Source organism: Centropristis striata, chromosome 21 (assembly GCF_030273125.1).
Source record: "Centropristis striata isolate RG_2023a ecotype Rhode Island chromosome 21, C.striata_1.0, whole genome shotgun sequence".
NCBI lineage: Eukaryota > Metazoa > Chordata > Actinopteri > Perciformes > Serranidae > Centropristis > Centropristis striata.
Window position 1 is genome coordinate 10844383 of NC_081537.1, and position 15430 is coordinate 10859812.

Genomic DNA, 15430 nt, shown 5'->3' on the forward strand with positions numbered 1-15430 from the left:
AAAGTGCTTCACAGAGTAATACTGAAACAACACAGCAACACTAAAACTGTCAACAATAAGACAATAAAAAGTAAATCCATTAATCCTAATCACCAAAAGAATAAAAAATATGAACCCCAGGAATAAAAACTAATGATTAAAACTTAAAAACTAAGGCTGAAATAATACAGGACAGATATTATTTTACTTTGAAAGGCACATTAATCATATTTGACCTTTGACCTTTGACCATATTTTACTGCCCTGTTTCCCGATTCAGCTCCTATTCTTCCACCCATTTTTATTTACATTCATGAAATGTTTAACTAGAGTTAGGCAATATGTGATAAATCCCTGACTAAACCGACCAACCAGCTTTGTGCGCACACCACACTGCGGTATCACAGAGGACAAAAATACACTGGAAAAGAAACCTGTTGGACAAGATGACTGAGACACAAATGAGACGTGAATTACAAGACGTCACAGTGTCGCTGAAGCATTTGTGAGTCCTGGGAAGATTTTGTGATCATAGTTGTACTATCTAGTACTGACAAGATTTGAAGGACTCTGCATGTGTAAGTACAGCTTAACTTTGCTTTTTTTAGTGGACTTATTCATTTTCTATTGCAGATACAGTAGATATGAGTTGTCTGCATTGTGTGGATTAAGTTTCTTTCATTGGAACGCTTCCTAAAGGCGTGTCAACATCTTAAAAAAACTGAATGCCACATGTTCCTGAAGAGGATCTGTACTATAATTACCTTAGATTGGACTGCAATTATGTGTTTTAATGGATCCTCTTTAATGTGTTAAAAGGTTAAATAATGTCCTTTCTCTCACAGGCAGGTAGACTCACAATGGAGTTTGCTTGTGGATTTGTTTATGTGCCGACACCAGTGAGTCAGAAGGACGGCCAGAGACCCAACGTCATCAAGCGCTCAGGTGTGATTTCTTGTGACATTAATACATGTTTGTGGAGACAGATTTAGTTTTAGCTGTTTAGTTGAAGTTCTCTCACCACAAAGAGACACTCAGATTATCAATGACATCTGACAGACTTTCAGCTGTCTAACACATCAACAGATTGTAGTCAGATTTTTGTCAGTGTTGCAGGGAGTGTACGAGGCAGACAGTATCACTTCTGTGCTTTTGATAGTACAGGATTACATTATCCTGTAATAGTACAGGATAACATTATACATTTACAGGCAGAGGTAGCAAGTAAAAAAAAGTTGATTGACAATCCACAGGTTAAAGGGAGACACTACAGCAAAAACATTGTTTTTTCATGTGTTGGCTGTGCAGAAATTTGAGATTTTAGGCTATTTTGCTATTTCTTCCTTCAGACTAGTAAATAGGAAACATCCCAAATACACATTCATGTGTTTATTTGAATACCCTTTGGTTTGTAGATTTCTCCTGAAATAATGCAGAATTTGCATATTTAAAACAGTAATCAACCGGGGAGTTTCATGGTGATACCTTTTATTTTAACTCTTTTTACCTGTAGTTTCTTGCAAAACATAAATTCCTTTACAATACAAAGCTTTAAAAGCCATATTTTAAATGGGGTTTTTTTTAGAAACATCTCATGAGTTGCACTTACATACATTAAACTACACTTTTATTCCTATCTATAGTCTGAATGTTTTTACAGAGGGATTTGTTCATATACCATCCATAATTTTTGTAACATTCTGTTCTTAAAAACATGGCAAGAATTTATATTTGAAAGTATTAGTTTTCTGATTTATGGAGTGATAAAATATATATACTCTGTAAAAGCATTAAATGTTCAGATTTCTGTTCTGGAAATCAAATAAGCACATAATTAATGAGTTAATGCTTTTTTCAGTAGCACTTATTTTTTAGTAGCACTTCATACATTAAACATTACAGTTTTATTCCTTTCTATAGAGTATAACTTGATAATAAACTGATTTATGGAGTGATTAAAAAAAAAGATGTACTCTGTAGTAGCATTTGACTCTAGATTTATCAGAATCAGAATCAAAATCATTTTTATTACCAAGTAGGTTTTCACACCTGCCGTGGTGTATTGGTGCAAAAAGAACAAAGTACGAAATATTAATAAATAATATGGAAACAAGTACTTCAAGTAAAAACAAACAAACAGCAGCATAAATAGAAAATGTAAGTACAAACAATATTTTAGAAAAATATGTTAAAAAAATATATATATATTTTTTCCTATTCAAACATAGCATTTGAGAAAACTTGTAATACAAAAATGAATTGTCTTCATGTCAATAATCAACTGGCAAAGTTTTATGGTTATATCTACTCATTAAAATATTTATTAGGGTGATGGGAGACGCAGGTGAGCAGCAGGATGTGGGCGTCAGAGTCTGAGGACACCTGGTGGACAGGTGGAAAATGGCGATGACTGCAAAGCTTCACAGAGCTACGGAGTGAATGCAAAGTGGAAAACAAGCGAAGCAGCTGCTGTGACAGTCAGTCTCAGATTCAAATAGCTGCTTTGTTGACTCACCAGTTTGAAGAAATCCACCAAAGAGACACAAAGCTTTCAGCATCCCGTCACTACGTCTATCAACCTCCCGTCGCCTGCTGTCAAGTCCTCTCTCTGCAGGACGGTGTTCTGGGAAATATAGTTAAACTGAAGTATAAGAGTAGAAGTATCTGCAGGTTGATTTTTTTTCCCAGCTTTCTGAGTGACTGCTTGGTTAAATACCATTATGTATTATGCAATCACTGACACACACAACCTCTCCTGTCTGTCTTGGAGGAGAGAATCCTTTCAAATACTTTGCTTTCCTCAGTAAAAGCCATCTGCCACCTGAGTCACAATTTCTTCACAGCACAAAGGTCATTGCTGCGCCACTTGTTTTGTCTGCGCTCACATTTCTCTCACAAGAAGCTGTTCTCAAATCAACAGCCACTTCATATTTATTTTTCATGTCTGTGCTTTTTAGCTCTTCTCCCTCCTGTCAGCCGGGTCCGTCCTCGTAGTCCTCCTCCTCCTCCTCCAACACACTCCGCAGAGGACAAGTCACCCAAATCCCTCCGATCTTCCCCCAAGGTTATCGAGCAGTTGGAAAAGAGCAAGGAGGTGAAGAAGGCCGCCAAGCCCACTCCTTTCTATGAAAATGCAGAATTTCATAAAAAAACGGGCGCAGCTCCTTCCAGCAGTATAACTCCTCAGCAAACAACACCTCCTCGAAAAACAGGTACTGTGAGCAATATTAATGGAAATATGTGGCTGAACAACTTTGGTTCTTGTGCTTTTATTTTCTTAAATATAGAATTAATACTGTAATTTGACTGCCGCTTCCCTCCCATTTATAGTGGTAATCTAAAAAATTAAAAAAAGAAGAGAAGAAGAAGAAGCTTTTATTTAATCAGGCAAGTTTGGCCCTCCCTTTCAGAAACAAACAAATGTCCTACTGTTTCATAGGCACAGGTGGTGAATCACTGTGTGTTTGGTGCATGAATGGATTACTGAACGAGCTTACCAGGCACAGGTGGCCCCCCTGACCTTCACCTACAAAATGTCAATGAAAGAGACACTTACCAACCAGAAAGAGACTCAAAATAACCACAAAGAAACATAAAATGACTACAAAGAGACACAAAATGACCACAGAGAGACTCTCGACAGTGATGATAGGGGACAAAACAACCACAAAAGACACAAAAATAGGGGCAAAACAACCGCAGACCGCAGAATATTACAAACAGACAAAAATAACTACAAAGAAACATAAATCACCACAAAAACACACAAAGCTGGTCTCACAGAAATCCGTGAAATAGCCACGGATTTCGCTTAACTCAAAATCCGTGGAATAGCCACGGAATCGCTCAAATTTCCGTGAAACTGACACGGATTTCGCTACAATGCAAGTTAATGACAGTCATATCCCGTGGCTATTGGTTTGTTCCAAGTCACGTGACTTTCAAGGTCCCAGCGGTCAGAACAAAAAACATGGCGGACAGTTCTCTCATTTTTAGTGAAAAATCAATATTTTGACTTAGTTTCTGCATAAAAATGGATTTTGATCACATTTCTAGCGAGAAATATATGTTTTATTTTCTAAATATTCACTCAGTGAATGTACATAATCACTTTGTATGTTGGAACAGCCACGGGATATGACTGTCATTAACTTGCATTGTAGCGAAATCCGTGTCAGTTTCACAGAAATTTGAGCGATTCCGTGGCTATTCCATGGATTTTGAGTTAAGCGAAATCCGTGGCTATTTCACGGATTTCTGTGAGACCATGTTGCCTAAATATTATGTCCCCATACCATGAAACTGCAGTCTCAATTCAGAGTAATGTATTTCTGCCCATTCACAGTTGCCATTTCAAACATTTTTTTTATTTTTTAACAAAAACGAACACTGGATTACTGATTAGGAGCCACAATATGAAAACAAGACACTAAAACACAATTCTAGACAACAAAGACTCAGAAAAATATTTACAAATTAGACATAATGTAAAGACAAATAACATACATAGAATAATATAAAGGACAACCACAACAACAACAATGAAAACGACGATACACCAGTACAAAGGCACACGGCGAAAACAGACAAACAAACAAAAAAACAAACAAAACAAACAAAACAAAAAACAAAACAAAAAAAGGAAACATGAATTTAGCCCAAACAGAAATATAGAGAGACTGGTAATATACACAGATTCCAGGATAAAAAGAGAATCATATGAAACGTTAATTAAATTCAAAGTAACGATTGGACCACAGCGATAGCTTTAGACCAGTTGAGTCTGGTTTCAGGTCGAGCATTATTAATCCTGGCTGTTGACCTCTCAAGAAGACAGACATCAAAAAACAATAAAAGCCAGGTTCTCTTGAAATTCGTGACAGGTTCAAACCAGTTCTTAATGATATTTTTCATAGCCATTTCAAACATGATTAATTTTGCTAAACAATCAGTGTTTGGTTAGGTTTAGCGGCAAGACTTCTTGGTTAGCTTTAGTAAAATGTCATGGTTTGGGTTCCCACGGGGAACATACAGGACTTTACTTTCATTCATCCATCGTGCGGACTTTCACGGACTTAGATTGGAAACAGTCAGAAGAAAAATATATCTCTCTGGAAATATGATGCAATGCAGTTCAGTTGCATGTGAAGGTCATTTTAGGCTGTACAGAGAGATGAGTAATGTCTACAAAGAGACACACAAAACAAAACAAAAAACTATGTGTCTTGCTCCTATGTAGGCCTTTTGTATGTTTGTACCCAGGAGCCATTGTCTCATATCCCGTCCATGGTCTGGTAGTGTTTTATGTGGAAATCTTTTCATTGTTTGGGTGAATTATTCTTTGATCACACTGCTCCTGTCTACTGCCCCCAGCTCTTCTTCCACCACACATGAGACCTGCAGCCAGCAGCCAGTCCCCTCCTTACAGCCAGCCGCTCCTCTGCTCCAGCTCCGACAGTCACATGTTTACCTACGACCTCCCGAAAAACGAGCCCGATTTAGAGGCCCGTCCCTGGGACCCGAGCTACTCTTACACGGCACCAGAAGGCACGGGTGGCGAGGTGAAGCTGCCAGCTGACAGCAGCAGTGTTTCCTCCCAGACATCAGGTAATCAGACTACTCCTTTTTCTATTTGTATACATTTTCTTGAGGAACAGACAGATCATTTCAGTGTTATTCTGTCAGTGCCAGCTCTTCCTCCAAGACCTTCATTCATGAAGTCAATGCCAGACTACATTGTGCTGTTACCCAGCTCCCGCTCATCTCCCTCCTCATCTCGGAAGTCCCCCTCAGACTCATCACCCGCCCCATCGCCTGCTAGTAAAGGTAATTGTAACAGTCACGCTGTCAGAAGAATAACACTCATCATGCATTTTTTACACCACCGGAGCTTATTTTTAATGCTCTTGTTGTACCCGGGCTCAGGATCGGCAGATAAGGGGCCTCTGCCTGGGAATCCTAATGTGGTCCTTGTCAGTTTAGGAAAACTACTCTCAGAGGAAAGAGGTCAGTAAACTTTTATCATCACCGTAAAACTTCATTATTCTCTCATCTAGTTTGATTTTCAGTGCTGCTGGCTTATGATGACGATGATTTTTGCATATCTCCAGTGCAGACCATACGAGGAGAGCCCACCTCCTGCTCCCAGTGTGGCTCTGTGCTCGACTCCGCCTACGACAACATGGTAACTGCATGCTGTATTTCACTCAATCTCTATTATGAACTGATAAGTAGCAACACGATTGAGATTTATTGATTTTACATGTGAATAATAACTGTAAATCTCCTCTCCAGAGCATGACAAGCAGAAGCATTATTGATCACAACATGATGAAGCTGTGGATAATGGTTTGACTGATGCTCTCTCCTGGTGCTGAACTACAGGTGAATGAGTGTTACTTCTGTCAGCCCTGGGAGCTGCCCAGTGCTCCCAGTAAACCCCCGTGTCCTCTAAGTGGTCTGCAGGATGACCTGTTTGTGCTCCGTCCTGATGAAAAGCCCAACTGTGCTGCTGACGCTCTGCTGCTCTTCTGCATCGACATCTCAGGCTCCATGAGCACCACCTCAGAGGTAAAACCACTTTAAAACATTTGGTAACGCTTTATATTAAGGTCCTTGTAATAACCATTAATTAACAAGTAATAAGGCATTGTTCTCGCTTTAGATCCCTTTAGCTGCAAAAAGCATAGTTAACTGTTAACAAGTGCATAGTTAACTTATAATAGATGAGCAATAAAGTATATTTTAATATCAATAAGCAAACAAAAGATTAATAAAGGCATGGCAAAGACATAATGGGTGGGTTATGGGTGTTTGTAATGCTATTATGAAGAATTATAAGATACTCATGAGGCTTTTATTAATGTTCTTATTATACATCTCTTATAGCCTGCTATTAGCTGTATTATAATGCCATTATTAACACTTATATAGGCTTATACACACACAATTATGTTAATAAGCATCTTGTAAGGACTTACAAGGGCCTTATTACTTGTTAATTAATGGTTATTACAAGGAAAAACAAACCGTGGCCGTATATTTTACTATAATTGATCCATTTGTGCCTGTAGATTTCTCCTAAATTTACTTAAAGTTAGTGTTATATTGCAATGTGCAGTACCGCCAACGTAGTCTCAACCTCGTCATCACAAGGAGAGAGAGTTAGAAAGCTCCCAATCTCCTGCACGCTATTATGTGTTTTACATGTTTACATTGTTGTTGATATGAATTACATTCAATATTTTGTCTTCAAGTAGCCATTCCCATTAAGAATGTATAAAAACCTTTAAAGGCCATTTTCCCCAAATTAGATTTTCTCAAGCCATAAATCTAAACTTCAGCTCCACTTACATTCACCAAACTTACCACATTCATTCCTAAATATATTTTGAAAGTTTTTACAGAGGGGTTTGTCTATATGTCTTTTGTATCCTGATTTACAGAACATTTGATTCCTAAAAACATGCAGACATTTTTTTAAAGGCTTTTGACAGTATTTTTTTGATTAATGAGATGATAAAAGGAGATATCCCAATTTCCTTCTGTAATACACTTTGAATCTATCAAAATATATCAACAAAATAAAAATAATAACTTTTAAATTTGCTTTATCCAATGTTCAGATGTATGTCCTCGAAATATATATGCAAATGTGCGCATATTTAAAGAGTTCACACCAAATTTGCATATGAATACCGAAAAACTTGAAATGCAAAAAAAGAATGTCTTAATGTAAATACCAAACTGGGGAAGTTCCATGGTGATATCTATAAGGTAAAAAAATACCCTATTCACCTGTAGTGTCTCCCCTTAAACCATCAATGTGTTGTTTTCAGGTGTCAGTGGGAGAGACCATTCTCTACAGATCCCGTCTCCAGGTGAGTTTTTTTCCATTCATTTTCAATCATCTTTTTAACTTTATAAGACTGAAAATAAAACGCTATCATGCTGTAGGTTTAGTTAGCGCTCATTTTTTTAAAAATGTAACACAACTGTTGTTTGTGTACATACACATCAAGAACATCTGTCCAGATATGTTATCAGGATGTTGTTAGTTACAAGAAAATCATTGTCTTCAAACCAGTTTGTCCAGGAGGCTGTGCTGGAGTGTGTTCACACACTAAGTGAACAACAACCTGACATACGGGTGGGACTCATCACCTTCAACTATCAGGTACAAACAGGATCATCTGGATACAGGATACATTTTTATATTTTCTCTGTGATTCTACTTCTACTATATATTATTATTATTATTATTATTATTATTATTGCTTTCAATAAGTTTCATTCCTTTATATTTATTCCTTTCTTTCTTTTTTTTCTTTTTTTTCTTTTTTTTTTTTACAGATTCTCATATTTGTATAACTCTTTATAGTCTCTTACTTTCACTTGTGCATTTTATATTTTTTAATTCTATAATTCTATTATTAGATGTAGTTTAATATTTATTTATTTGATCTATTTAACTTTATGTGTTGCATTTTTAGTTTTTTATTGTAAAGTACTTTGAGCCACATGAAAAGTTCTCCACAAATAAAGTATTTTTGAAGTTTTGTTATTATTATTATTATTATTATTATCATCAATTATATTATATAGTTGATATTATATAATTATTATTTTTATCATCAATTATATTATATAGTTGATATTATATAATTATTATTTATATTATAATTATTAATATTTTAATCATTGTTGCTGTTGTTTTTCATTATTATTAATTCTGTACTTTAAATTTGTGCCTGACATATATTCGATCTGTTTTCCAGCTTATTAAATTTCTCATATAGAAATGCGAGTTATTACTGCTGCTGTGCTTCACCCCCTCATGTTTGTGTTACCAGGTGACGATGCATGGAAATGAGACTTTCACGTCACGCACCCTGTTTGGTGCTGAACTGGCTGACAGCGAATATGTGAAAGAGGCTGCAGCCAGTTTCCCCACTCCACCTCCACTCTCACAGACCAAAGAACACTTACAGAGACAAGTCATGGGGTAAAAGGAAAAGCAAGTGTTTTTGTCTTTTATTTCATAATAGTAACACTATCCTCAAATAACAGACGTGTTTGTGTTCCTCTTGTTGGAAGATTGTCTGAGGGTGGAACAACAGCTCTTGGTCCAGCTGCTCTCCTCACCATTGCAATAGCCTCCAGACAACCAGGGTCCAAGGTAGGTTCTTACTGGTCTCATTGACTAACTCATACCAGTGTGTCTGTGTGTTTTTAGCCTCTGCACTACATTAAACATGTCACCTGTTGTAGATGATCATGATCGTCACAGCACTGCATAGCTGCAGAGACTCATTTTTTCTTTTTTTACTGATTTATTCTTTGAACCAACTCCAGTCCAAATCATGACCAGAAAACAGTCATTCATTTTCAGAATTTAACCCTTTAAATGCCAAACATAAATGTCACTGTTTTTATATGAAAAAACCCACTGGTCCTATAATTATTATTGAGGTTTTTTTTTTATTTAATTTGGCTTTTAACTAGTTTCTTTCCTTTTTATTTGTTCTTTTTTTAAATTCTCATATTTTTCTCTTCATAGTCTCTTACTCGTGCATATTATCTTTTTTATTCTATAATTCTATTATTTAATGTAGTTTATTATCTATTTATTTTATCTATTTAATTTACTGTGTTGCATTTTTATTTTTTTTTATTGTACAGTACTTTGAGCTACATGAAAAGTTCTTTGGTGTTAAAAGAATATTAGGGTATTTTTTAAAAATCTGTTTATTAAAAGGGATTTTTTTATTTATATTTTTCACAGTCTGAATTACGTCAATGGTTAGCAATAACATTGATTTTGATGCTTTAAAAAAAAAATCTTAATACAGCAGCAATAACGGTGGAAAGTTGGAAAATAGCAGGTATTTTCCCCTTACAGCAAACATGAGAAAATGCCTCGATCTTTCAGAAAATATTAAAGACTACAATGTTGAAGCCTGATCAAAAGCCTGATATGATATAATGCATTATATTATGCTGTAATAGTTTCAGCATACAATTAAAAAAAGTGATTTTAATGGGTTTTAATTGGGACATTTTTGCTCTAAGGGTCTGAGTGTTTGCATTTTGGCAACACTGTATATTATGCACTTATTACATCATTTTGGAGGTTGAACTTTGAAAATTTGAGAAGAATAAAACTCTCACTCAATGTATGCCATATGCAATAACACATCGATAAATGATAGAAATGAGCAAAGCCAAATTTCCCTCCTGAGGCACAAGGATCAATCAGCATTTCTGGCTCCTTAAGCAACCTTATGTCTATTTAAAATGTTTCTGTCAAAAACAATACAATCCTGACCTGCTATCCTGCTGATCTCCAAGGTGATTATCTGTACAGATGGGAAGGCCAACACGGAGCTGGGGAATCTGGAGGTAGAGGATATTGATGCTCGCACCCTCCTCTCATCCACCATCTTCTACCAGGAGCTGGGGGAATATGCTGCTAATCAAGGGTTGGTACACATTTCCTCATCAACGTCCAGAATGGAACAAGTGTTAAAATAAATATTATCCTGCTGAAGAGACAATTAACATGTCCTTCTGTCATCAGAGTGACAGTGTCTGTGCTGTCCATAGAGGGAACAGACTGCAGGCTGGATGAGCTGGGAAGACTCGCTGATCGCACTGGAGGGACAGTAAGATGTGTTGTGTGATGTGTTTCAGCATTTGTCAGATTTTTGTGCCAGTATTCTTTATTGTGGACATCACTCATCAGTAATCTTTGTCCCCTATAGGTGGTGATAGCCAGCCCCAATAGGCTGCACCCAGAGTTTGAACAGATCATTGAGAACCGGACGATAGCTACACACTGCTCTGTCACGTTACTGCTGCCCCAGTCTCTGTAAGATCTGTGCTGAGATATAACTTAAATACTTCTGTACTTTAGATTACTTTCTTAACAAGTGTTGGCTGATGTTCTGTCTTGGTCCAGGCGTATGAGAGGAGAGAAGCAGGCAGGGCACAAAGGGACCAGAGAGGAGGGAAACGTGGACCCAGATAAAGAGATCACCTTCCAGTTTGGAGCCTGTGAACAGGACACAGAAGGTGAGGAAAACTATTACAGTATGTCACCAGTGAAAGACCGGTTAGTTTAGCATGCAGACTCTAAATCTGCATCCATGTTTGGCTACCACAGAGCTACGGGCCAATGCCTCCATCTTTGAAGGCCCTGGCTGGGCCTTGTGAAGTTCCTTGTCAGATAATGATTGATCAATGCTGTATACACCACCTCTGCTGCCAAAGACACATCTTTCTCTCTTTAGTATGGGAAAAGACTTTCTAGTTGTTTTTGTGTCTCTTTTTGGTTGTTATGCATCTCTCTGTAATTGTCTATTAGTGGTCATTTTTTTTGTTTCCTGTCATTTTTTTTGTGTCACTTTGTGGTCAATTTGTGTCTTTTTGTAGTTTTGTGTTACTGTATAATTGTTTTGGGTTTTTTCCAGTTATTTCAGTTTATAGTTGTTTTCCCTCAATTTTAGTCTTTTTTTTATCCCTTTGTTGTTTTTCTGTGTCTCTTTGTAATCAGTTTGTGTCTTTTGTGGTTGTTTTGCCTCCTTTCATGGTCATTGTGGCTCTCTTTTTGTCTCTTTGCAGCTGTATTGCATCTCTTTGTAGATTGTTTGTGTCTCTCTCTGTCTCTCTTCTGTTTTTTTTACATTTATTAATGGTCATTTTAACACTTGTATTTTCTTTTTTTCTTTTACTATACTATACTATACTTGTAGTTGCTTTGTGTCTCTTCGTTGTTTTATGTTTATTTGTGGTCATTTTATTTTCTGTCATTTTGGGACATTTCTGGGCGTCACCCTTTTAAAGAACAAAGCTATGAAAGTAGCGGACACTTTGCCAAAAAAAAAACAAATACAACGTGGCAACAACAAGCAGAAAAAGCTTGGTCCAAAACCAGTGAATCTTTTATTTTACTGTCACTGAGCCTGGGAGGAGGGGCCAAATTCGAATATTCAATCAACAATTCCTGCATAGTATGTCTTTAACAAACGTGAAACCTTGTTGATTCTTTATGTGCTTCTCTTCAGGGCCAGTGCCGGCCCCCGGCAGCCATGTGTCCATCCAGCTGCAGATCAGGTACCGACACAGGAAGGGACAGAGGATGCTCAGAGTGATCACCACAGACCGAGAGGTTACTGATGACAGGTGATAATGGTGTTTCCTTAATTACTTTGCTTCTCCCACTTTTGCGTTTGAGATTACCTCTCTCTCTCTCTCACACACACACACACACACACACACACACACACACACAGCTGAGCTTTTTGCATGCTTATATCCTGCTTGTAAGCTTAAACTAGTCATTATCTTCTGCCATCTTTAATCACTGAGGTGTTTTCGCCCTCAGGACAATATCTGATTAGATGTATTATTTTAGACCAATCTCAGTGAAGCTTTAGGCAAAGCAGCTTTGAGACTGGCTGTTGCTGAGATATAGTCTTCACGTCCTGCAGAAATGATTGTAGGCTACCATCGCATTTCTGAGCCATTCTAACATTTAGTCACACAGTAAATGAACCTCTCAGCTACGTCTGCCTGCTACACACACCGAACGAAGGTCACGCAATTCATCGTCTGAGCAGCTACAAAGTGGCTCCCGTGTGTGTTTGCACAGCAATTTAATGGCAAGGCTGAACCTGTAAATGCTGAGAAACACTCTCATGATAAAAGTGTAACCCTCCTTCTCAGCTCGGCGGCCCTGTCCTCTCTCTCTCTGGCCATCATTCAGCTCAACTCGTCGCAGGCCAGCGCCGCTCTGGCTGTCAGAGGCCGCTTCCTCGACGCCAGGACAGAAGGAGAGCTGCAGAGGGAGCTGATCGAGAGAGCGATGTGAGTAACAGGAGGGAAGCAGGAAACTGACTGACATTAGTGTGTGGGCTACATGTAGAATGTGAAGTACTTAATGCTGAAGTCTGACAAATGGGTTTAATGAGAGCTGATTCTTTATACATTCAACACATAGAAAAAGGACAAAAGACAGGAATAATGGCAAGGCCAGCGGTTGTGCAGGTGGAATAAATACTGTGGGAGGTTTCACATTTAACATTAAAGGCTCTGTGAAAACTATGAATAAAATATGAAAAATATGACTGCACTTGAAACTGAGAGCAAAACTCAGCTTGTCTGGATCTTAAGTTGACATTAAAAGGTTCATTTACACCTGATTGATCTGATGAACATTTATTTTACGCCTTAAGACCTACAGTCATTGGAAAAATTATTAGACCATTGTTTTCTTCAATTTCTTGTTAATTTTAATGTCTGGTACAACTAAAGGTACATTTGTCTGGAAAAATATAATATATACATAATAATAATAATATTTATTTAATAATATTAATAATAATAATAGCTCCTAAGAGTTTATTATTATATTATATTAATTTAAGAGCTGATATCTAGCCACTTTTATCAAGAAAACCATGGAAAATGTCGAGATTTCATCTCTTAGATTAAACTGTTATGTTATGAGCTATTTTTTGTTATCATTATATTTGTCCAAAAAAATTACCTTTAGTTGTACCAGACATTAAAATGAAGAAGAAAGCAAGAGAAAATGAGGGTGGTCTAATAGTTTTTTCCATGACTGTATATTGTTTTATCTCAAACTGGTGATTTATTTTATTTTTTTGATTCCTTCAAAATTATCATGTTAACCTTGTGTTGTCTAAGGGGTCAAAAATGACCCGCCACTATGTTTAACAGCATAGGAGACTCACTTAATGATATTTTTTCAACTTGAAATTCAATGACCCCAACATAAGAAAAAGTTAAACATTGCCTTTGTTCATATTTCCATGAATGCTGTACACCAAGAGGGTACAAATCTGGTCTTAGGGGTACTAAAATAAACCAATACTGTAGTAGAGAAAACAATTATAAGTGTGTTTTAATAAAAAAACAGTGGATTCCAATGATTTTCTGCACTGTGAAGAGGAAAAACCTAGATATTCACAAAGTCTGTGATGAGTGACAGCTCGTTTCTTCATGCAAAATAGATTTGGGGTTTAAAATGCAATCAAGCTGTTTTATTTTAGGGGTTTAGTGAATTTACCATTTACTCTAAGAACAAGTGGGACAGAAAGTTAAAACAACACAATTGTTAAAAAGAATTGCTAATTAAATGCTTGTTTTCAAGGCTGTTATTTCCTTTTTTATTTCTTGTAATCAAATTAGTATAATCAGTGAATTTTCTGTGTGGGTCTGAATGCATGCGGTTTATTTATTATGTGTATTTCTTAGGCAACAGATACTGTACTGTATAAACTTTTTACTGTACTGTTTGCAGAGAGCATAATCGCAGTGTAGAAGACCATCAAACATACCAACAATGGGTTAAAACCATGGAGCCTATATACAACAACAACATACATAACTTCACAAGGGTGAGTTTTTACACTTTTTTCATCAGGTTCAGCATCTTATAAGGCTGTCAAATGCTGTTACTTCAATTATCTTTTAATACCAAATACTTAAAACAATATGATCTCAGTTAGATATACATCATATAGTTCTGAAAGTACCAAAGCTTTTTAAACAGATCTTTTAAAAACAGATCTACAAACAGATTTTCTACTCAAGCCAGCCCAGATGTATAAACAAAGATATTCAGTGAATAGCTACTTTTCTGTAGCAGCACTGCCTCCAAGTTGTTGTTAATAAATTCTAAAAGAAAAATCCTATTTTGTGAGCCTGAGATTTTGTTTTTGCTGTAGTTACAAAAGCGTTATCAAGGTTTAAATTTCTGGCATCATGACAACTTTAGTGTCAAAATCACCACACTTAACTCTTTATTTTGTTTTTGTTTTTTCAGAGACAATCTGTGGTTTCAGACTCGCAGGTAATTCACATCACGTCCTTCTAAATCACACTGTTTTAGTTCTGAAATACTTTGCCTGTTCTGCTTGACTTTTGCCTATAATTCTTCCTTTTATTCTCCACCCACCAGTCTCTAACAGACGCTGGTGCAGCGCTGCTCTACAACATGAAACACTGTAACAGGAAGTCCATCTCTCTGAAGAATAAACATAAACTCTAGCCAACTGTCTGTCTCAAACTTTTATCTCGTTGGAAGCAAATCAAGTCATGAGCGACGAAGATAAACATTGACGTCTGACTTTGATTATCTGGCTGAACAAATACCCCCACAATGTAAATACTGTATATCAACATAAAACATGGTGATCTGTACCATAAATAATTTCTCAGAGTAAAGCAGTAACAGTATTCAGAAAAACACATTTCACAGCATATGTAAACCTCCAACACAACAGTTATTACATACTTCAGATAATGATTACATAACTTTGTTTTAATAAAGGTAACTTATTTGACTTGAGATCTTAGATCCTTTAATTATGTAAAAGTGCTAATATAACTATAAATGTGTGATTACTACACGTAAAAATCCTGC

At 36.7% G+C, this 15430-nt stretch overlaps 1 protein-coding gene across 2 annotated transcripts; it reads left to right on the plus strand.

Annotated features, from left to right (window-relative positions):
* The first annotated feature begins 385 nt into the window (after positions 1–385).
* Positions 386–15430, plus strand: LOC131959616 (circularly permutated Ras protein 1-like). 2 transcript variants are annotated; one of them, XM_059324825.1, is made up of 21 exons: positions 386–557; positions 825–924; positions 2937–3191; positions 5353–5586; positions 5665–5805; positions 5905–5985; positions 6090–6163; positions 6364–6549; positions 7818–7859; positions 8066–8155; positions 8832–8983; positions 9076–9157; positions 10330–10460; positions 10559–10643; positions 10743–10849; positions 10940–11052; positions 12045–12162; positions 12706–12846; positions 14306–14402; positions 14831–14857; positions 14966–15430. In XM_059324825.1, exons 2-21 carry the CDS (start codon positions 840–842, stop codon positions 15053–15055), a joined length of 2331 nt encoding a protein of 776 aa, XP_059180808.1. In that variant the 5' UTR covers positions 386–557; positions 825–839; the 3' UTR covers positions 15056–15430. The 2 variants fall into 2 exon arrangements, with proteins under 2 accessions (XP_059180808.1, XP_059180809.1); XM_059324826.1 differs by lacking the exon at positions 5905–5985.

Bases quoted from the DNA above. Each gene is read 5' to 3' on its own strand.
- LOC131959616 (XM_059324825.1), top strand. From the start codon at position 840: ATGGAGTTTGCTTGTGGATTTGTTTATGTGCCGACACCAGTGAGTCAG. The intron at 9,158-10,329 runs GTAGGTTCTTAC...CTGATCTCCAAG, and splicing joins CCAGACAACCAGGGTCCAAG to GTGATTATCTGTACAGATGG. The intron at 12,163-12,705 runs GTGATAATGGTG...CCTCCTTCTCAG, and splicing joins CGAGAGGTTACTGATGACAG to CTCGGCGGCCCTGTCCTCTC.